Source organism: Octodon degus, unplaced genomic scaffold, assembly GCF_000260255.1.
Source record: "Octodon degus isolate 3935 unplaced genomic scaffold, OctDeg1.0 scaffold00079, whole genome shotgun sequence".
Classification (NCBI taxonomy): domain Eukaryota; kingdom Metazoa; phylum Chordata; class Mammalia; order Rodentia; family Octodontidae; genus Octodon; species Octodon degus.
Genome location: NW_004524655.1, coordinates 10,119,412 through 10,135,734, shown reverse-complemented (window position 1 = coordinate 10,135,734; position 16,323 = coordinate 10,119,412). Strand labels below are relative to the sequence as shown.

Genomic DNA, 16,323 nt, shown 5'->3' with positions numbered 1-16,323 from the left:
ATGTGGTGCTGGGGGATTGAACCGTGGTCCCTGTGCTTTGCTAAGCTTGTTCTAAGTAGGTGCTTTAGACCACTGAGCCATCTCACCAGCCCAGTCTCACTACATATTGAAAAAAATGTTTAGTATTTTGGTTTTGGTTCTAAAATTAAAATATGTACTATTCCAGTACATCTCTCCATCAAAAGAGCTTCAGCTGGCCAAATAGCTCAGTGGACTAACGTGCTTACTTAGGCAAAGTGCAGCGGCCGTGGGTTTGACCCTTGCCAGCCCCGCCCCTGGGGTGCGCTGAGACTGCAGTGGAGACTGGGTGTGGTGGTGTGCACCTGTAATCCCAGCTCTTGAGGCTGAATACAGGTGGATCACTATAGTCTGATCTATGTAGTGAGACCTTATAGACCCTGTACTAAATACATAAAATAAAAAAAAAAAGAGCTTCAGTTCTAAATGCTTCCTCTTTGATTTCATAGCATGCTTTAAGAGATTAATACTGACAATATATTCAGAAGTACTAAAATTATTACCTCTGGAATATTTATTGCTTTGCTGAGTTTGTAGAATATGTGGCTAGAGTTTTAGTTTTTCTTTATGTTCACTGAAAAATAGACCAACTTTTAAAGAACAGGCTACTTAACAAGGAATGTTTTACAAAGTAGTGTCTTTCTCCAGGTATTCCTTAGGGTTCTTCTTACAGAGTAGCTATTGAAAGGAAGGATTTGATGCAGAATGAATAGAGTCATATGTTCTCTCTGCCTCATCTCCAAAGATGATGCACAATTTTTGTTATTTCACTGTTCTGGGACAAGATGTTTATTCTGTCTACAATTAATCATGCCATAAAATACATTATATAGAATTTTTGCAATGAAATACATTCATTCAGTTATTGGTGGTGCTGGGGATCAGACGAAGGGCCTTACTTGTGCTGGGCAAGCACTCTCCCACTGAAGCAATCTCCCAGCTGCACCCCCAGCCCAATTGTTCAACTCTTTTTACCCAAGCTTCAGTAGTGTGTCGTCATATCATAAATCCTGAAGTTTCTTGAGGGGCAGGGATGCTGTGTTTACTACTAATTGTCCAGCACTTGCACATTTACTAACATAGTGCTACTCCACACAATATGACATTGGATGTGAGTCAGTGAATCTACAGAAATTTCCATTTGCTATTAAGATAAAACTCTTACCTCCCTACATACAGACAATAAAGAGTATACAACTTCCCAGGCACTGTGACATGTACCTATAGCCCCAGCACTTGAGACTGAGGCAGGAAAATCACTTGAGCCCAGGAGTTTTTAGAACCAACCTAGGCAACATAGCAAGACCCTATGTCAAAAAGAAACAAACAGAAAAACTTATGCATAAGAGTGGTAAACACACTTGAAATGTTTTATAGAAGTGACAAGTGCTTTTAATGTTTGTTGCTATCTTCTGTATGTTTTAGTCTATTTCCCCCAGTTTTGAGCCCCATGGAGGTAGGAGTTTTATCTTAGAATCCTTCACCTAGCATAATCTTGCCCTTTGCGTTTATAGTAAGCAGTCCCAAAACTTAGGAGGTAATTAAGGAAATAGAAAGGAGTAAAGTAAACCAAAGTATAAAGATAATGGAAGGGTAAAATGCTGAACGAAAGATAGCCAGGATGATTTCAGATGGTGCCAGTATCAGGTTGTCTCGCACATTCTAGCACCCTGGAATGCGTACTCTTAATTTTTAATGCACTTGATACTAAGTATTTCCTCTTTCCATGTGTATAATGAGTAGTATCTCCCTTCAGATGTCAGGGGCTCCTGACAGCTGCAGGTCTGTGGGACCATAAGCTAAAAATAGAGAAAAATCAATTGAGGAAAAGATATCTTGCCAGTAAATGGCGTTTATCCTATTCAAAACAGTATAACTACTGCTATATTCTTACTTTGGTGCTTAAATACAAAATATTTTATCTTTGAGCTTCTTGTTTTCATTTATCAGGGAAGAAAGGAAAGACCCCCTCTCAGCATTGGCAAGAGAATATGGAGGATCGAAGAGGAATGCCTTATTGAAGTGGTGCCAGAAAAAAACAGAAGGCTATCAGGTAATCATATGGCTCATGTGTTCTCAATAAGCAGTTGATACACTACCTGCTAGCGTACCATAACTCACATCATATCTTGTACTCAAAATGACCCTTATTCCAAATTTCAGGAACATTCTCAAAGTCAAATTTTCCAGGGTAGCCAGTTTTTCCAATATTTTTTATTCAGCTCTTACAGTACTTTCTTAAGATTGAATGCTTTTGTTGAGGTATCATTTGGAGTAAAGGTGAAAATGTATTTATTTCACTTAAAATTAATAGCTTAATTATAGATGCATTCACATTTTTGTTGTTTTTGATAGCTTTTTTATTCTCATTGTGGTTTTTTGTTTTGTTTTTTGCGGTGCCAGGGATTGAACTCAGAGACCTCTGCTTGCCAGGCAAGCACTTATTCTACTGAGCTATCCCCCCGGCCCTCTCATTGTATTTTTTCACTTGTCATTTCATATCTGGACTGTTGTAACTTCCTACCATTTCCTCTCCTGTCTCTTTTGATATTTTATTCAAGTTTTATTTTAAATGATGTTACATACTGCTTTGGAGAAGGAGCAGTAATTTCACACCAAATGAAAACTGTGTCCATTATAATGCTAAAACATATAATTTAGATTCCCAGTATCCTCACATAGGATTTTAGTTACAGACACTTCACAGCTTGTAGCTGGTCTTCATGCTTTGATATAAATATGTAGCAGTAAAACACAAGAAAGCAACTAGAATTCTCTGTTCTTGGTCTTAGTACGATAGCCTCCATTCAACAAACTAGCAAAAAGGAGCTACTAGCACATATGCGGGTAACTCTCCACAAGAGACAGTGAAGTAGTATAAGAGCAGCGTAAGAAATATGAAAATTCCTAGAAAAATACAGAATTACCATGTAATCTAGCAGTTCTGTCTCTTGAGTTCATACCCAGCTGCTTTGCTCTGCCTAAGCAGGAGCTTTAGTCTGCTGAGCTATCAGGCTGGCCCAAAACTAACACAAATTTTAAAAGACTGAAATTTTACAGATTTCTTTCAATTTTCTCTGATCACAAAGGAAATTAGAGAGTAATGACAGAAGGAAACTTGGAAAATTCACAAATATGTGGAAATTCAACCATTTACTTCTGAGTAACAAATGAGTCAAAGATTAGGTAGCAAGAGAAATTAAAAATACTTTGAAGAAAGCAAAAGTGAAAACACAGCATACCAACATTTATGGCAGTAAAATTTTGCTAGACACTAAAAGAAATAAGTCAGGCATGGTGGCATTCCAGCACTCAGAAGGATCACCAGCAGTTTGAGGCCAGCCTGAACTACATGACAAGATTCTGTCTTCAGAAACAAAAGAAGGGCTGGGGAGATGGCTCAGTGGAATAAACACTTGCCTGGCAAATGCAAGGATCTGAGTTCAAATCCCGGTTCTGCAAAAAAAAAAAAAAAACAGAAACAAAAGAAAGGTGCCAGGTGTGGTAGCGTACACCTGTAACCCTAGCACTTGGGAGACCAAGGCAGAAAGAGAATTGCCATGAATCTGAGCCCATCCTGTATTGTATGTAGCAAGACCAGATATCAGGGGCGGGGGGGGGGGGGAGACCTTGAACTATTCCCAGGTATCAAGGCACATGACGATGATTTCAGCAGTCTAGAAGGCTGAGGCAAGAGAATGACAAGTTTGAAGCCAACCTGGGCAGTTTGTTTTTTTATTGAGACTGGGCCTTGCTATATAGTTCAGGCTGGCCGTGAACTTACTGTGTAACCTAGGCTGACCTTGATGCATATTTAATCCCCAATACCAAAAACAAAGGTGGGCATGTAGCTCAGTGGTAGAGTACCTTTGGGTTCAGTCCCTCAGAAATGGGGAGAAAAAAAGACCTTGAAGTTCAATGTTATATAGGGTTCAATGTTAACTCTCCTTATTACTGTGACTGTAGGCAAATTACTTAGCCTTTTTCCTTCCTTTGTAAAATGGAGTAGAAACCAAGACAGGCATAGTTTTTACCAGGTACTAGTTTTAATACATTACCTTTTTTCTCCCATTATTAGGTGTCTTCTTAACCTTAAATTTTCTTTCTTCTTCTTTTTTTTTTTTTTTTTTTTTTTTGCGGAACTGGGGATTGAACTCAAGCCCCTGCACTTGCTAGGCAAGCGCTTATTCCACCTAGCCATCTCCCCATCCCCTTAGCCTTAAATTTTCATAGAATTCTACTTAAATTGAGTATTTTTAATTTTATTGACTGATTTGTTGATTTTTGTAGTCCTAGAGGGTTAATCCTAGAGACATTTTATTATGAATCTATATCCTTAGCTCTTTTTCTTTTTTTTATTATTTCTTTTATTCTTTCATTTGGAGACAGGATCCTGATGCATTCCTCAGGCTGGCCCCAAACCGTTAATCTTTCTGCTTCAGCCTCTCCAGTAGCTGAAATTATAAATGTAAGCCCTCCACATCTGTTTTATGCATAATCTTTTCCACTGTTGCCATGACTCAAGTTGGTTAAAGGGAGATAACTTAAGCATAAAATCAATGATCTAATATCCCTTGATTCCATCTTATTTAAATTCTCTGGTTCTGTGATTTTAGGATATTTACATATTGTGTTATGTTGAAGAGTACACATAAATCAGTTATTTCAATTAATAAGTTTTAAGTTTCTTTCATTTACTTGGTGCTTACAATGCAGAAGAAATATAAACAAAATGGTTAATTATACAAAAATAAAACCCTTTTTGTATCCTGGACAGTCTTTCTTACAAGCCCAGTTGCCCCCATTTCTGTTTACAATGTATATGTCTGGCTTTTTTGAAAGGAGGTTCACTTTTGTTTTCTGTGAAACAAGTATCTGCTCTTGTCCTTTAAAAGTAGATATACTGGGTTTTAAAATTCAAAGACCTTTAAGTTAAAATAATCTGAAATGCATAATCTTTTAAACTGAAAGATCTGCTAGAGCTCTTACAAGAGCTCTCAGGAGGCATATAATAAGTGCCAGATTCTTTTTCCTATTTAGCTGTGTGGTTGTACATACTTACCCTTTACTGTCAGTAAGTTTGGGTTCAGGCCCTGGTCTCTTCCTGTGCACAGTCTGCAGGAAAAGGCAGGTTGTGACATTTGACTGGCTAAGTCGAGCAGGGGCTGTTACGTGACACTTAGCACACAGTGCTCCCACAGGCTCCAGATGTATCATTAATATTTGGATCATGCATGCTTTATGTCGAAGAAGCTGTCTAATCAACAGAGATAGATTCCCTAATACCCCTATCTTCTTTCAATAATTCTTTTAAGAGTCATCCTAAAATTACTGTGATCACTGTAATTTCATTAACCATCCATTACAAAACAAGCCTTGTGAGTTTGCCTTTTATCTAACAGATACATTTTTCTTCTTTAAATTGTGCACTGCCGTTTATTAATCATGAAGTTTTAGAATACTAGAATATTAGTGTCGAAAGGGCCTTGATGTTCTGAATTACTATCAGGTTAACAAATGTGGGACTGAAATCCCATGTAGGTAAATGATTGTCCCAGAGATTCATCATGAGTCCATGGCATTATATAAGCAACCTTTACAGCTATGGTTATAAGGGTTGAGTCTTCCTTTCTTTTTTTTTTCTTATAACTACTACCTTGGTTTACACACAGTTATGCTTCAAATGTGGAATTAAGGCAAATAAATTATGAAATAATTATAATGAAAATTGATAATCCACTGCCCTGTCCCCTTACCTTCTTGAAATTGCTTTCCTGAGTCAACCACTTTTAATTCTTTAGCTGTTTCATTAGGGACACAATATAAGATTGATTATATGAGAGCAGCCAACCAGGTAGGAGAAAAAGTAATCTGTATTTTCAATTAAGTTTTGTTTCATTTTAAATTTTGTATGATGAGAACTTGAAGTGGTGGCACATGCCTATAATCTCAGTACTCAGGTCGGTGAGCCAGGAGGGTCATAAGGTCAAGCTCAGCCTGGGGAAATTAGCAAGACCCCACCTCAAAATACAAAAAGGACTGTGGATGTAGCTCAATGCAGAAGCCCTGGATTCAGTCCCTGTAAATTGTCTGTCATATCATTGTTTTCTTGTTCTGAATAGACCTGATAATACAATCAAGAAGCCTTGAAAGGTTAAATGGGAAAGCTTCATTTTGAATGAAAAAACTCATTCTTTTCTGATAAAATGCCAACCCTAGAAATGGATTAGTTATATTCAAAGGATAATGAAATCACTTAATCTAGTACAGAATAGTTTTAATAAACGAACAAAAGGTTTTAGTATTGCATGAGGTAATTTGATCTCAGACAAACATTGACAATACAATTTTATTGAGGGATGTGCTCCATTAGTACATGAGCCAAAGAAGAAAAGATTGAGCATTTCTTAGTGGAGATTAGTGGAATTAGAAGAATTGATGGGTATGGCTGGTTTTAGAAGTCTTGTTCTTATATGCTATGGTTTGCTTGCATTCTAGCATTTTCCCCCCTAATTTAAAGTTAATTCGTCAGTTATCTGCGCAAAGTAGTATGCAGGCTATTGAAACATGAATAAAACTATACTCTGTGTTTTCCTTTTTTTAAAAAAAAAAAAAAAACAAAAAACTAGGGATTGAACTCAGAACCTTGTGCTTTCCAGACAAGCCCTATGCCACTGAGCTATCTTCCCAACCCATCTTGTTTGTGTTTTCAGGAAACTTATGGCCTAGGCTTTAAAATACACATCAAGCTGGGGAAATGGCTTAATAGAATAAGCACTTGCCTGGCAAGTGCAAAGGCCTGAGTTCATTCCCCGGTTCTGCCTAAAAAATAAAATAAAATACACATCAATAATAAAGCTCGCTATGGATTTTTCTTTATGGCAATGATAGAATATCACACCATACCTCTGCTGAGTTCTCTGTTTAAAAACAATGCCAGGTATAGTGGCATACATTTGTAACCTAAACTACTTGAGAAGATTATGAGTTGCAATTATTATTACCGGGGATTGAACTCTCAGGACCCTGAGCTTGCCAGGCAAGCACTTATTCTACTGAGCTATCTCCCCGGGCCCAGAAGTATTTTTTTAAATGAGCTATTTTATATTCTTTTTCTTCCCATGCTAAGTCTTCCAAATGAGTTCAAGCTGTGGCAGGAAGATTATGAGTTCAAGGTGAGCCAGGCCAATTTAACATGATCCTGTCTCAAAATAAAACAGGCACAAGTATAGTGGCACACGGCTATAATCCCAGTGGTTGGGAGGCTGACCCAGGATTGTCATGAGTTCAAGGCCAGCCTAAACTACACAGGCCCTGTCTCAAATAATTTTTAAAAGGGCTGGAGGGCTGGGGAGATAGCTCAGTGATCTAAGCACCTGCCTGGCAAGCAAAAGGACCTGAGTTAGATCCACAGTACCACATGCCATGCCGGCCCCGGAAACCCAGGTGCCCTGTAATGCCCCAAAACCATGTGTGGCGGTACATGCCTGTAATCCCAGCACTGGAGAAGCTGTGACGGGAGGATCACTGTGAATGAATCTGAACTTCATAGGGAGATCCTATATCAAGTGAATGAATGAATGAATGAGTGAGTGAGTGAAAAAGATAGCTTTAAAATAAAAGACAGGCCAGGCATATTGACACATGCATTCTGGGCGGCTAAAGCAGGAGGATCGTAAGTTTGAGCTCAGCTTGGGTATCTGAGCAAATTTAAGGAATAGGGATATATCTAGGTGTAAAGGGTCTGCATTCAATCCCATCCCCTCCCCAAAAGCCTCAGAAGTTTGGGATAGTACATGTAGTTCAGATGTTAATAAGGATCTTGCATTGCCTAGGAAGTTATGAAATTAGTAACTTACTGTAGATTCCAATAAGTTAAGGTTTACATACTATAAATCTCTAGGACTATGCTGTCTGTTACAGTAGCTATTGACAACATGTGGTTATTGAGTACCTAAAAACTTACCTGGGGCCCAAGGGTGCAGGTAAGTGTAGAGCACGTTCACAGCCTCTCTGAGGCTCTAGGATTATTCGCTTGTACTAGGAAGGAACAAAATTGACTACATTGATCTGTCCTATGGTTATAAAATATATATTGCATTTGGAAGACTTAGCATGGGAAGAAAAAGAATATAAAATAGCTCATTTAAAAAAATACTTCTGGGCCCAGTGAGATAGCTCAGTAGAATAAGTGCTTGCCTGGCAAGCTCAGGGTCCTGAGAGTTCAATCCCCAGTACCAATAAATAAATAAATACCTGTTGAAAGTGTTTTGGTTTAAATAAAATAATTAGTATTATATCTTTTTACTCTTTTATGTAGCTGTTAAAGTATTTAAATGTACCAATTTGTAACAAACTAAGGCAAGAATGAATGAATGACTGAATGAAAACTAGAAGGCTAATAAAAATGAGGAGAAATGGAATATCAATAAATACTTAACCAATCCAAAAGAAAACAGAAGACTGAGCACGGTGGTACATGCTTGTAATCTCAGCTACTCCTGAGGCAGAGGCAGAAGAATTGAAAGTTTTAGGCCAGCCTGGTCAACTTTTTTTTTTTTTTTTTACCCTGGTCAATTTAGTGAGAACTTTTCTCAAAATAAAAAAGGGCTGGGAGTGTAGTTGGCAAACACGAGGCCATGGGTTTGATGCCCAGTAACGTGTGCATGTACATACATACACATGTTTCTAAAGAAGGAAGCAGCAGAGTGTGAAGCAACAAAGAACTAAACATTGAAATCACATTATAGGTAAGCAGGCTGGATCTTCCAGTTGAAAGGCAAAGATTTTTCAGATTAAAACAACAAACCCAGTCATAAAATGCATAGAATGGAAAGACTGAAAGAAAATTCAGATGTAAGTAAGTTTCACAGAAAAAAATAGCATTAGCGATAAAGATGAACATTTCATAGTGGGAAAAGACGTTGCCTAGTGAAATGACTTTACAGGCACTTTAGCATGTCATAAATTCATATATATCTTATACATAGCCCTAAAGTACAAAAAGCAAAACTGGCAACTGAAGAAAGAGACATATTTGGAGAGTTTAACACATCTCTCCCAGTAACTCTTTTTTTTTTTTTTTTTTTTGCGGAACCAGGGATTGAACTCAGACCCTTGCGCTTGCCAGGGAAGCACTTATTCTACTGAGCCATCCCCCCCCCCCCCAGCCCTCTCCCAGTGACTCTTTTTTTTTAAATATTTTTCTATTTTGTGTCTGTGTGTGGCCAGCTCAGCCCACCAGGGGGCCGGGCTGGCTGGCATGTGGTGCTGGAGGATTGAACCGCGGTCCATGTGCTTTGCTTAGCTTAGCTTGTTCTAAGTAGGTGCTTTAGACCACTGAGCCATCTCACCAGCCCCTCCCAGAAACTCTTGAAAGAAGCAAATTAATTTATTTGAGCTACACAAGCTAACAATAGTGTTAACTCATTCTCACAGCTATAAAATACTACACATGACAACTGCAGATTGTATTTCTTCCCATTGGACAGAGAATATTTATCAAAATTGGTCACCCTCCAAGTCTTATAGCAGTCTTAAAAAATTTAAGTGAATTAAAATCCTTTAGGGCCAGAGATATAGCTCAGTATCAGAGCTCTAGCCTGGAAAACACAAGGTCCTGAGTCCAATTCCCATTACCAAAAAAACAACAAACCAAAATAAATAAAATTTTTTAGAGTAAATTCTCAAATGATTGAGGAAAGTATGTAATTTCAATAGATGAAGAAAAGGTAATTGATAAAATTCAGCACCTGTTCATTATCATCATCATCATCATCATCATCATCATCATCATCATCATCATGTATTTTAGTTCAAGGTCTACGGGGTCTCACTACATAGATCGGACTCGTAGTGATTCTCCTGTTTTCAGCTTCCCAAGCTCTGGGATTACAGACAGGTGCCACTATGCTCAGTTTCAATCGCTGTCTCGGTGCACCCTGGGGACTGGGATGGGGCCTTCACAGCAGGCTGGGGATCAAATCCCTGGTCCCTGCGCTCTGCCTAAGCAGGCACTTTAGTCTGCTGAGCAATCTGGCTGGCCCTGTTCATTATTTTTTAAAAAACATGAAACAAATTTCTAATGAGCTAGGAATAGGAGACAACATTTGTAATCTGATAAAGGATATCTACAAAAAATATTGTAGTACACATTAAGTTTATTGAGATGTTTCTTCTAGAGAAAAGACTGTCTTCTGCTGTCATTATGTTTACTCAATGGTGTACTGAAAGTCCTACCCAAGACAAAAAGGGAGAAAGAGAAATGAAATGAAAGGGTGTAGAAAGGGTATAGTGACTGGAAAGACAAGACAGACATGATTATTATGTAGAAATTATTTATCTGCAGATATGATAATTAGGTAAGAAGTCTTTTTTTATAAAAGGCAGATAATTATTACCTTATTGTAAGAAGTCTTAAAGCTACAACTAAAATATGAAATTTTAAAGATTGCATTTGCATTTTAAAAATCAAATACATATGAATAAAACCAATGAAAAATTTATAGAACAGGAAAAATTATAAAATATTGTAAGAAATTAGACCTTCATAAAAATTTTGATACAGGGCCAGGGAGATGGCTCAGTGGAATAAAAGCGCTTCCCTGGCAAGCGCAGGGACCTGAGTTCAATCCCCAGTTCGGGGCACGGGGGGGATTTGATATAGCTTTGTTGAATTGCTCATACTGGTCTTGAACGTTTGATCCTTCTGCCTCAACCTCTCAAGCAGCTGAGATTATGGGAAGGTACCACTTAAGCCTGTTTAAAGTACTTTTTCATTACTCTGCAATGTTAGTGCTGAATCAGTCATGAAGGCTCATACTTGTCATTCTAGCCCTCTTGGGGAAGCTAAGACAAGAAGATGGCAAATTTGACCCCCAGCTGGGGAATTTAGTGACTTAGAGACGCCATCTCAACATTAAAAAATGTAAAAGGTCTGGGGATGTAGCTCATTCTGAAAGACCCGAGTTAGATAGTCAGTACACTGGGTGGAGGGGAAATGTGCTGGTAGGAGCTTCAAAGATCATTGTATTATCTTCTGCCGGAGTAATTCTCCTTCCCAGACATAGCTGCATGTGAGGTGGGCCAGTGTACTAATTCCCGAGACTTTAGTCACTTTCAGCCATCATAATTTACCATAGTCAAGTTTAGTTTCTTTCATAGTATATTATAATTTTTCTTCATCATATCTAGAATCCCTGTGAAATAATAGTTTGCTTATTTGGTTAGTTCAGTTTCTTTCTAAAAAGTTACCAAAAGAACATACAACAAGCCAGCACGATGACACATGCACCTGGAATTCCAGCTACTTGGGAGCCTGGGTCAGGAGTATCTCTTGAGCCCAGACATTTCAGGTTAGCCAAAGTAAAACAGTGAGACCCCAGTTTGGGAAAAAATTAGAGAAGACCTAAGAAAAATGGCATTATGTCATTATGTGCCAAATTCATTGGTAGGAGGAGCAGATAAATGTAATCACAATACCAGCAGGATTTTCTTTTCGTAAATGATAATAGGTTATTATTTTTTTTCATTATATAGAAATATACAGGGCCATATGCTAAGGTAATCAAGGAAAACAAAGCTCAGTAGTTGAGAATACTTGCATAGAATGCTTGAAGCCGTTTTTGATTCTCCAGTACTGCAAACAAATCAGAAACAAAGTGGTGCGCTCTGGGAGGCTAAGGCAGAAGAATCATAGGTTTGAGCCGGGCCTGGGAACTTAGCAAGAAATTATCTCAAAGTAAAAAATAAAAAAATGTTAGTCCAAGCGTAGTAGTGTGTGCCTGTAATCCCAGTGCTGGAGATGTTGAAGACAGAAAGATCACTATGAGTTCGAGCTGCATAAGGAGACACTGCACAGAAATAAAATAAATAAAAAATGTTGAGGATATAGCTAGTGTGAAGGCCCTCAACTCACTATCCAGTAGCTCAAATAAATATTTAAGAAAAAAAAAAAAAGCAACCAAAGTTGGAGGATTTGCATTACCTAATAAAAAGACTTTGTGGGTACTTCATAAAAATGAGGATATCCAGGAACCAGTAAACAACTGAAAAAGTACTCAATACCATTAGCGAAATATAAATGCAAACCACATGAGCTACCACTGCAGGACTGAGAGTCCTACTGCTATTAATTGACACAGAATGACTTAATGTTTAAAAGGCTAATACTAACAAGTATTAGCAAGGAAGCAAGAGTAGGAACACTTGCACACTGCTGATGGGGATGTAAAATACACTAACCATTTTGGAAAAATGTTGACAGTAACTACTGGAGTTAAATATTCACATGTACTATGAGCAAGCAGTTCTACCCTCAGATATTTACCCAACAGAAATGAATGTTTACCTGAAGACAAGTATGAAATTTTTTATAGTCTTAATCAAAGTCAAAAGTTAGGAACAGCCCAAATTTACTCATCAAGAGGTGAATGGATAAATTGTGATATTAGGGTATTTTCAGGAAACATAAAAGAACAAACTGTTGCAACACACAGCAGCATAAGTAAATCTGACATAATTTGAGCAGAAGCAGACCAAGAGTGCAAACTGTATGGCTCAATTTAAATGAAGCCCCAAAAGATGACAGCATTAATTTATTATATGCCAGTCAAATGTCCATGCACCTGTAGTTCCAGCTCTTCAAGCGGCTAAATTAGGAGGATTATTTGAGACACAGGTGTTTTTGTTCAAGTCATAGCATGGAACACAGTCTTGTGTATGCTAAGCAAGTGTTCTACGAGAAGCTGTTGAGACCAACGTGAGTGAAGTAGCAAGACCTTGTCACAAAGACAAAACAAAAGAAATCATGCATCATAATAGAAGCCACTTCTAGGTTGATCAGTGGATGTTTTCTGGGATTTTAATAATATTTTATATCTTGTTCTGAGGAATCGGCTACATGGTATATTCATATTTTGAAAGTCCTTTTTGCTATACTTAACACTCGCATACTTCCTCTGCCTCACATAGTGGTGCCTCAGTTCATGAGCTTAATTCTTTTCATGATTCTGGTTGCAAACTAAGTTGGACAAGACACAAGTTAAATTCAGTGTTTAGGTTCAGTGTTGAATTTATGAGGAAATTTGGTTTGGTCTAGTTTGGTTGGGACCAGAGCATTGAGTTTGTAAACTGAGGTACTGCTGTACTTCAGTAAAAGTCTAGAAGAAATTTTATTTGTTGTGGTCAAGAATGTTATTACCTCAGTTGTTTGAAGTTTGGAAGTATTTATATCACATTTCTGATCTTGAAACTGCTCCATTAATGAATGAAAACATCATATACCACAACAATGTATGTGCACCCGTGTTTATAGCAGTGCAGTTTGTCATAGCTAAGTCTTGGAAACAACCCAGATGTTCATCAACTGAGGAATGAATAAAAATGATGTGGTATTTTTACGCCATGGGGTAGACTTTTATATGTAAATGGATGCAACTAGAGACCATATTCATAAGTGAAATAAATCAGACCCACATGTGTGAACATTATATTGTCTCGCTGTTTAACAATCTGAAAGAGTAAATAAAATCTGAAAGGTACAGTAGATACTGTGAAAGGGAAATAATCTGTTCAAAGGGAAGGATAAACTGAGATGAGGAAAAGACAGGAGGGGGAGGACAGAAATACATTTATGTGTGTATGCAGGCTGGCTTGGATAATTGTAGTGCTGATTTCTCCTGATCTACAGAGGGGAGCAGTTGATGCTTACATTTTTTTTCTTGTCCTTTTTAATTTCTTATAACTTGTTTTTTAACCGATTTTGCATCCTTACACCTGATGATCTGAACAGCTAATTAAAGACTACATTATACAATATAGCAACCATTGTCAAATTCCTGTTGTTTTGTTTGGTGAAGTTCTATATCATTTCTAACGGTTTTTTTTTTTTTTTCTTATTTTTGTGTTCTCTTTAGCTAATTAAAAGTGCTCTGTTTAGTTCAGACAACTCATTAGGCTTTATTTTCTTCTCTATATAAAACAATTTATAGTATATACTTACTAATTTTCTTTTTTCTTTTTTTAATTTTTTAAAAAATTTATTTATTTATTGTGTGTGTGTGTGTGTGTGTGTGTGGCCAGCTGAGCCCACCAGGGGGCGGGGCTGACTGGCATGTGGTGCTGGGGGATTGAACTGTGGTCCCTGTGCTTTGCTAAGCTTGTTCTAAGTAGGTGCTTTAGACCACTGAGCCATCTCACCAGCCCTACTTAACTAATTTTCTATAGGCATTGTGACAGATTACTACAGACTCAGTGGTAAAGCGGCACAAATTTATTGCCTTACAGTTTTGTGGGTTAGAAGCCTTAACACAGGTCTTACTGGACTAAAATCAGGGTGTCAGCAGAGCTGTGTGTCAACAGAGCTGCTTTTCTGGAAGGTCTAGAAGAAAATCTGATTCCTTGCTGTTTCCAGGTTTCCACAGTCCTTGGCTCCTACTCTTGCCATCCATTTTGAAAGCACTCCCTATTTTGTATCACTTTGTTAGGTTATCTGCTTTTAAGCACCCATGTGATTAGATTTGATCCACCTGGATAATTCAGGATTGTTTCTCTGTCCTTAAAAATGCTTAATCATATCTGCCTTTAAGTCTCTTTTGCCATGTAAGATAAACATTCCTAGTTTCCAGGAATTGAGGTGTTGTCATCTTTGTTAGGCATACCATGGATACTTAGATTATTTTATGCTTTTGGCATTGAGTTTCTAAGACTTGGCTGTGTGAGTTTTTAAGTGACTATATTGAGTTTTAATACACATACAGCTTGCCAATTAAGTGGTCTTTCTATTTGTACTAAGTTCAGTAGTGAATTTCAGGATATGTTTAGCATCTCATAAACATTATACCTTCTAGCAATCACTCCACATTTCCTCCCAATATTCTTTAGCCCTCACGAACAACCACAGATTCACCTGTCCTGGACATTTCATACAAATGGAATGAATGTTTTTTGGTCTTTTTGTGACTGCCTTCTTTTACCTACCAAGTTTTCTTTTTTTTAAAATGTATTTAGTAGAGGGTCTCAGAGTCTCACTACACAGATTGGACTTGTAGTGATCCTCCTGTTTTCAGCCTGCTGAGCGCTGGGATTACAGGTGTGCACAACCACGCCCAGTCTTGGTGGCTGTCTCCGCATGCCCCAGGGGTGAGGCCAGCATGGCATGCCAGGGATTAAACCCAGTCCCTGCATCTGCCTAAGCATCGGAGCTATCTGGCTGGCCCACCTACCATGTTTTCAAAGTTCACCATGTAGATTGTGTCAGTAGTTCATTCTTTTTTATTATTAACATTTCATTGTATCAATATATCGTTTTGTTTATCACTTGATGGTCATTTGGACTATTTCCACTTTGGGTTGTTAATAGCAGTGTTGCTGTGAACATTTGTTCAGACCTTTTTATGTAGATGTTTTCTCTTGATTATATATGTAGAAGTAGAATTGCTGGATCATATGGCAACAATTTAAGTTCTTTAAGAAACTGCGATTTTCCAGATTAGCTGACTGATTTTACATTCCTACCAGCAATGCATAAGGGCTCTGATTTGCTCATGTCTCTGCCAATACTTGTTGCCTGCCTTCAATTCTAGCTTGCTTAGTGAATGTGAAATGACACCTCACTGGTTTTCAATTCCATGTTGACTAATGATGTTGAGTGCCTTTGCATACACTAATTGACCAGTGTACATTTTCTTTGAAAATAGTTCATTTGAATCATTTGACCAAGTTTTTCTCCTATTTCAATGCTAGTTCTATATTAAATAAATGATTTGCAAAGATTTTCTCCCATTCTATAGATTATCTTTTTATTCTGTTGATGGTGTCCTTTGAAACACAACAGTTTTTAATTTTGATGAAATATCATTTACCTGTCTTGTTTTCTTCTGGTGTCATGTCTTAAGGCTTTGCTTAACTTAGGGTCAGAGAAATTCACTCCTATGCTTTTTTCCAGTAGTTTTATAGTTTTAATAGGAGTTGTAAGTCAAAAGACATTTAGCTCTAAGATCTGTTTCTAGTTTGTTTTTGTATAAAGTATAAGGGAAAGATGTAGCTTCTTTTTTTACTTTTAGCTGTCCAGTTTTCCCAGTACCATTAATTGAAAAAACTATTCTTTTCCCTTAAGTTGTCATGGCAGATTTGTAAAAAAAAAAAACAAATCAACTGACCATGCCTGTGAACATGTAAACGTCTGTCTTTGTATTCTCAGAGCTCTTAAGGTGTGATAGGAGGATGCTAGTGATCAAACCCAGGGTCTTGTGTGTGCTAGACAAGCACTTTCCCACGGAGCTATATCCCCAGCCCCTTGATTAA

General features: G+C 37.7%; 1 protein-coding gene across 2 annotated transcripts in view; it reads left to right on the top strand.

Annotated features, from left to right (window-relative positions):
* Specc1l (sperm antigen with calponin homology and coiled-coil domains 1 like) overlaps positions 1-16,323 on the top strand; it is a 199,718-nt gene that overhangs the window by 152,873 nt on the left and 30,522 nt on the right. For both annotated transcript variants that reach the window (XM_023720979.1, XM_004636325.2), the window contains exon 13: positions 1,969-2,071. In XM_023720979.1, the coding sequence (XP_023576747.1) occupies positions 1,969-2,071 (103 nt within the window). The remainder of the gene's footprint in view (positions 1-1,968; positions 2,072-16,323) is intronic.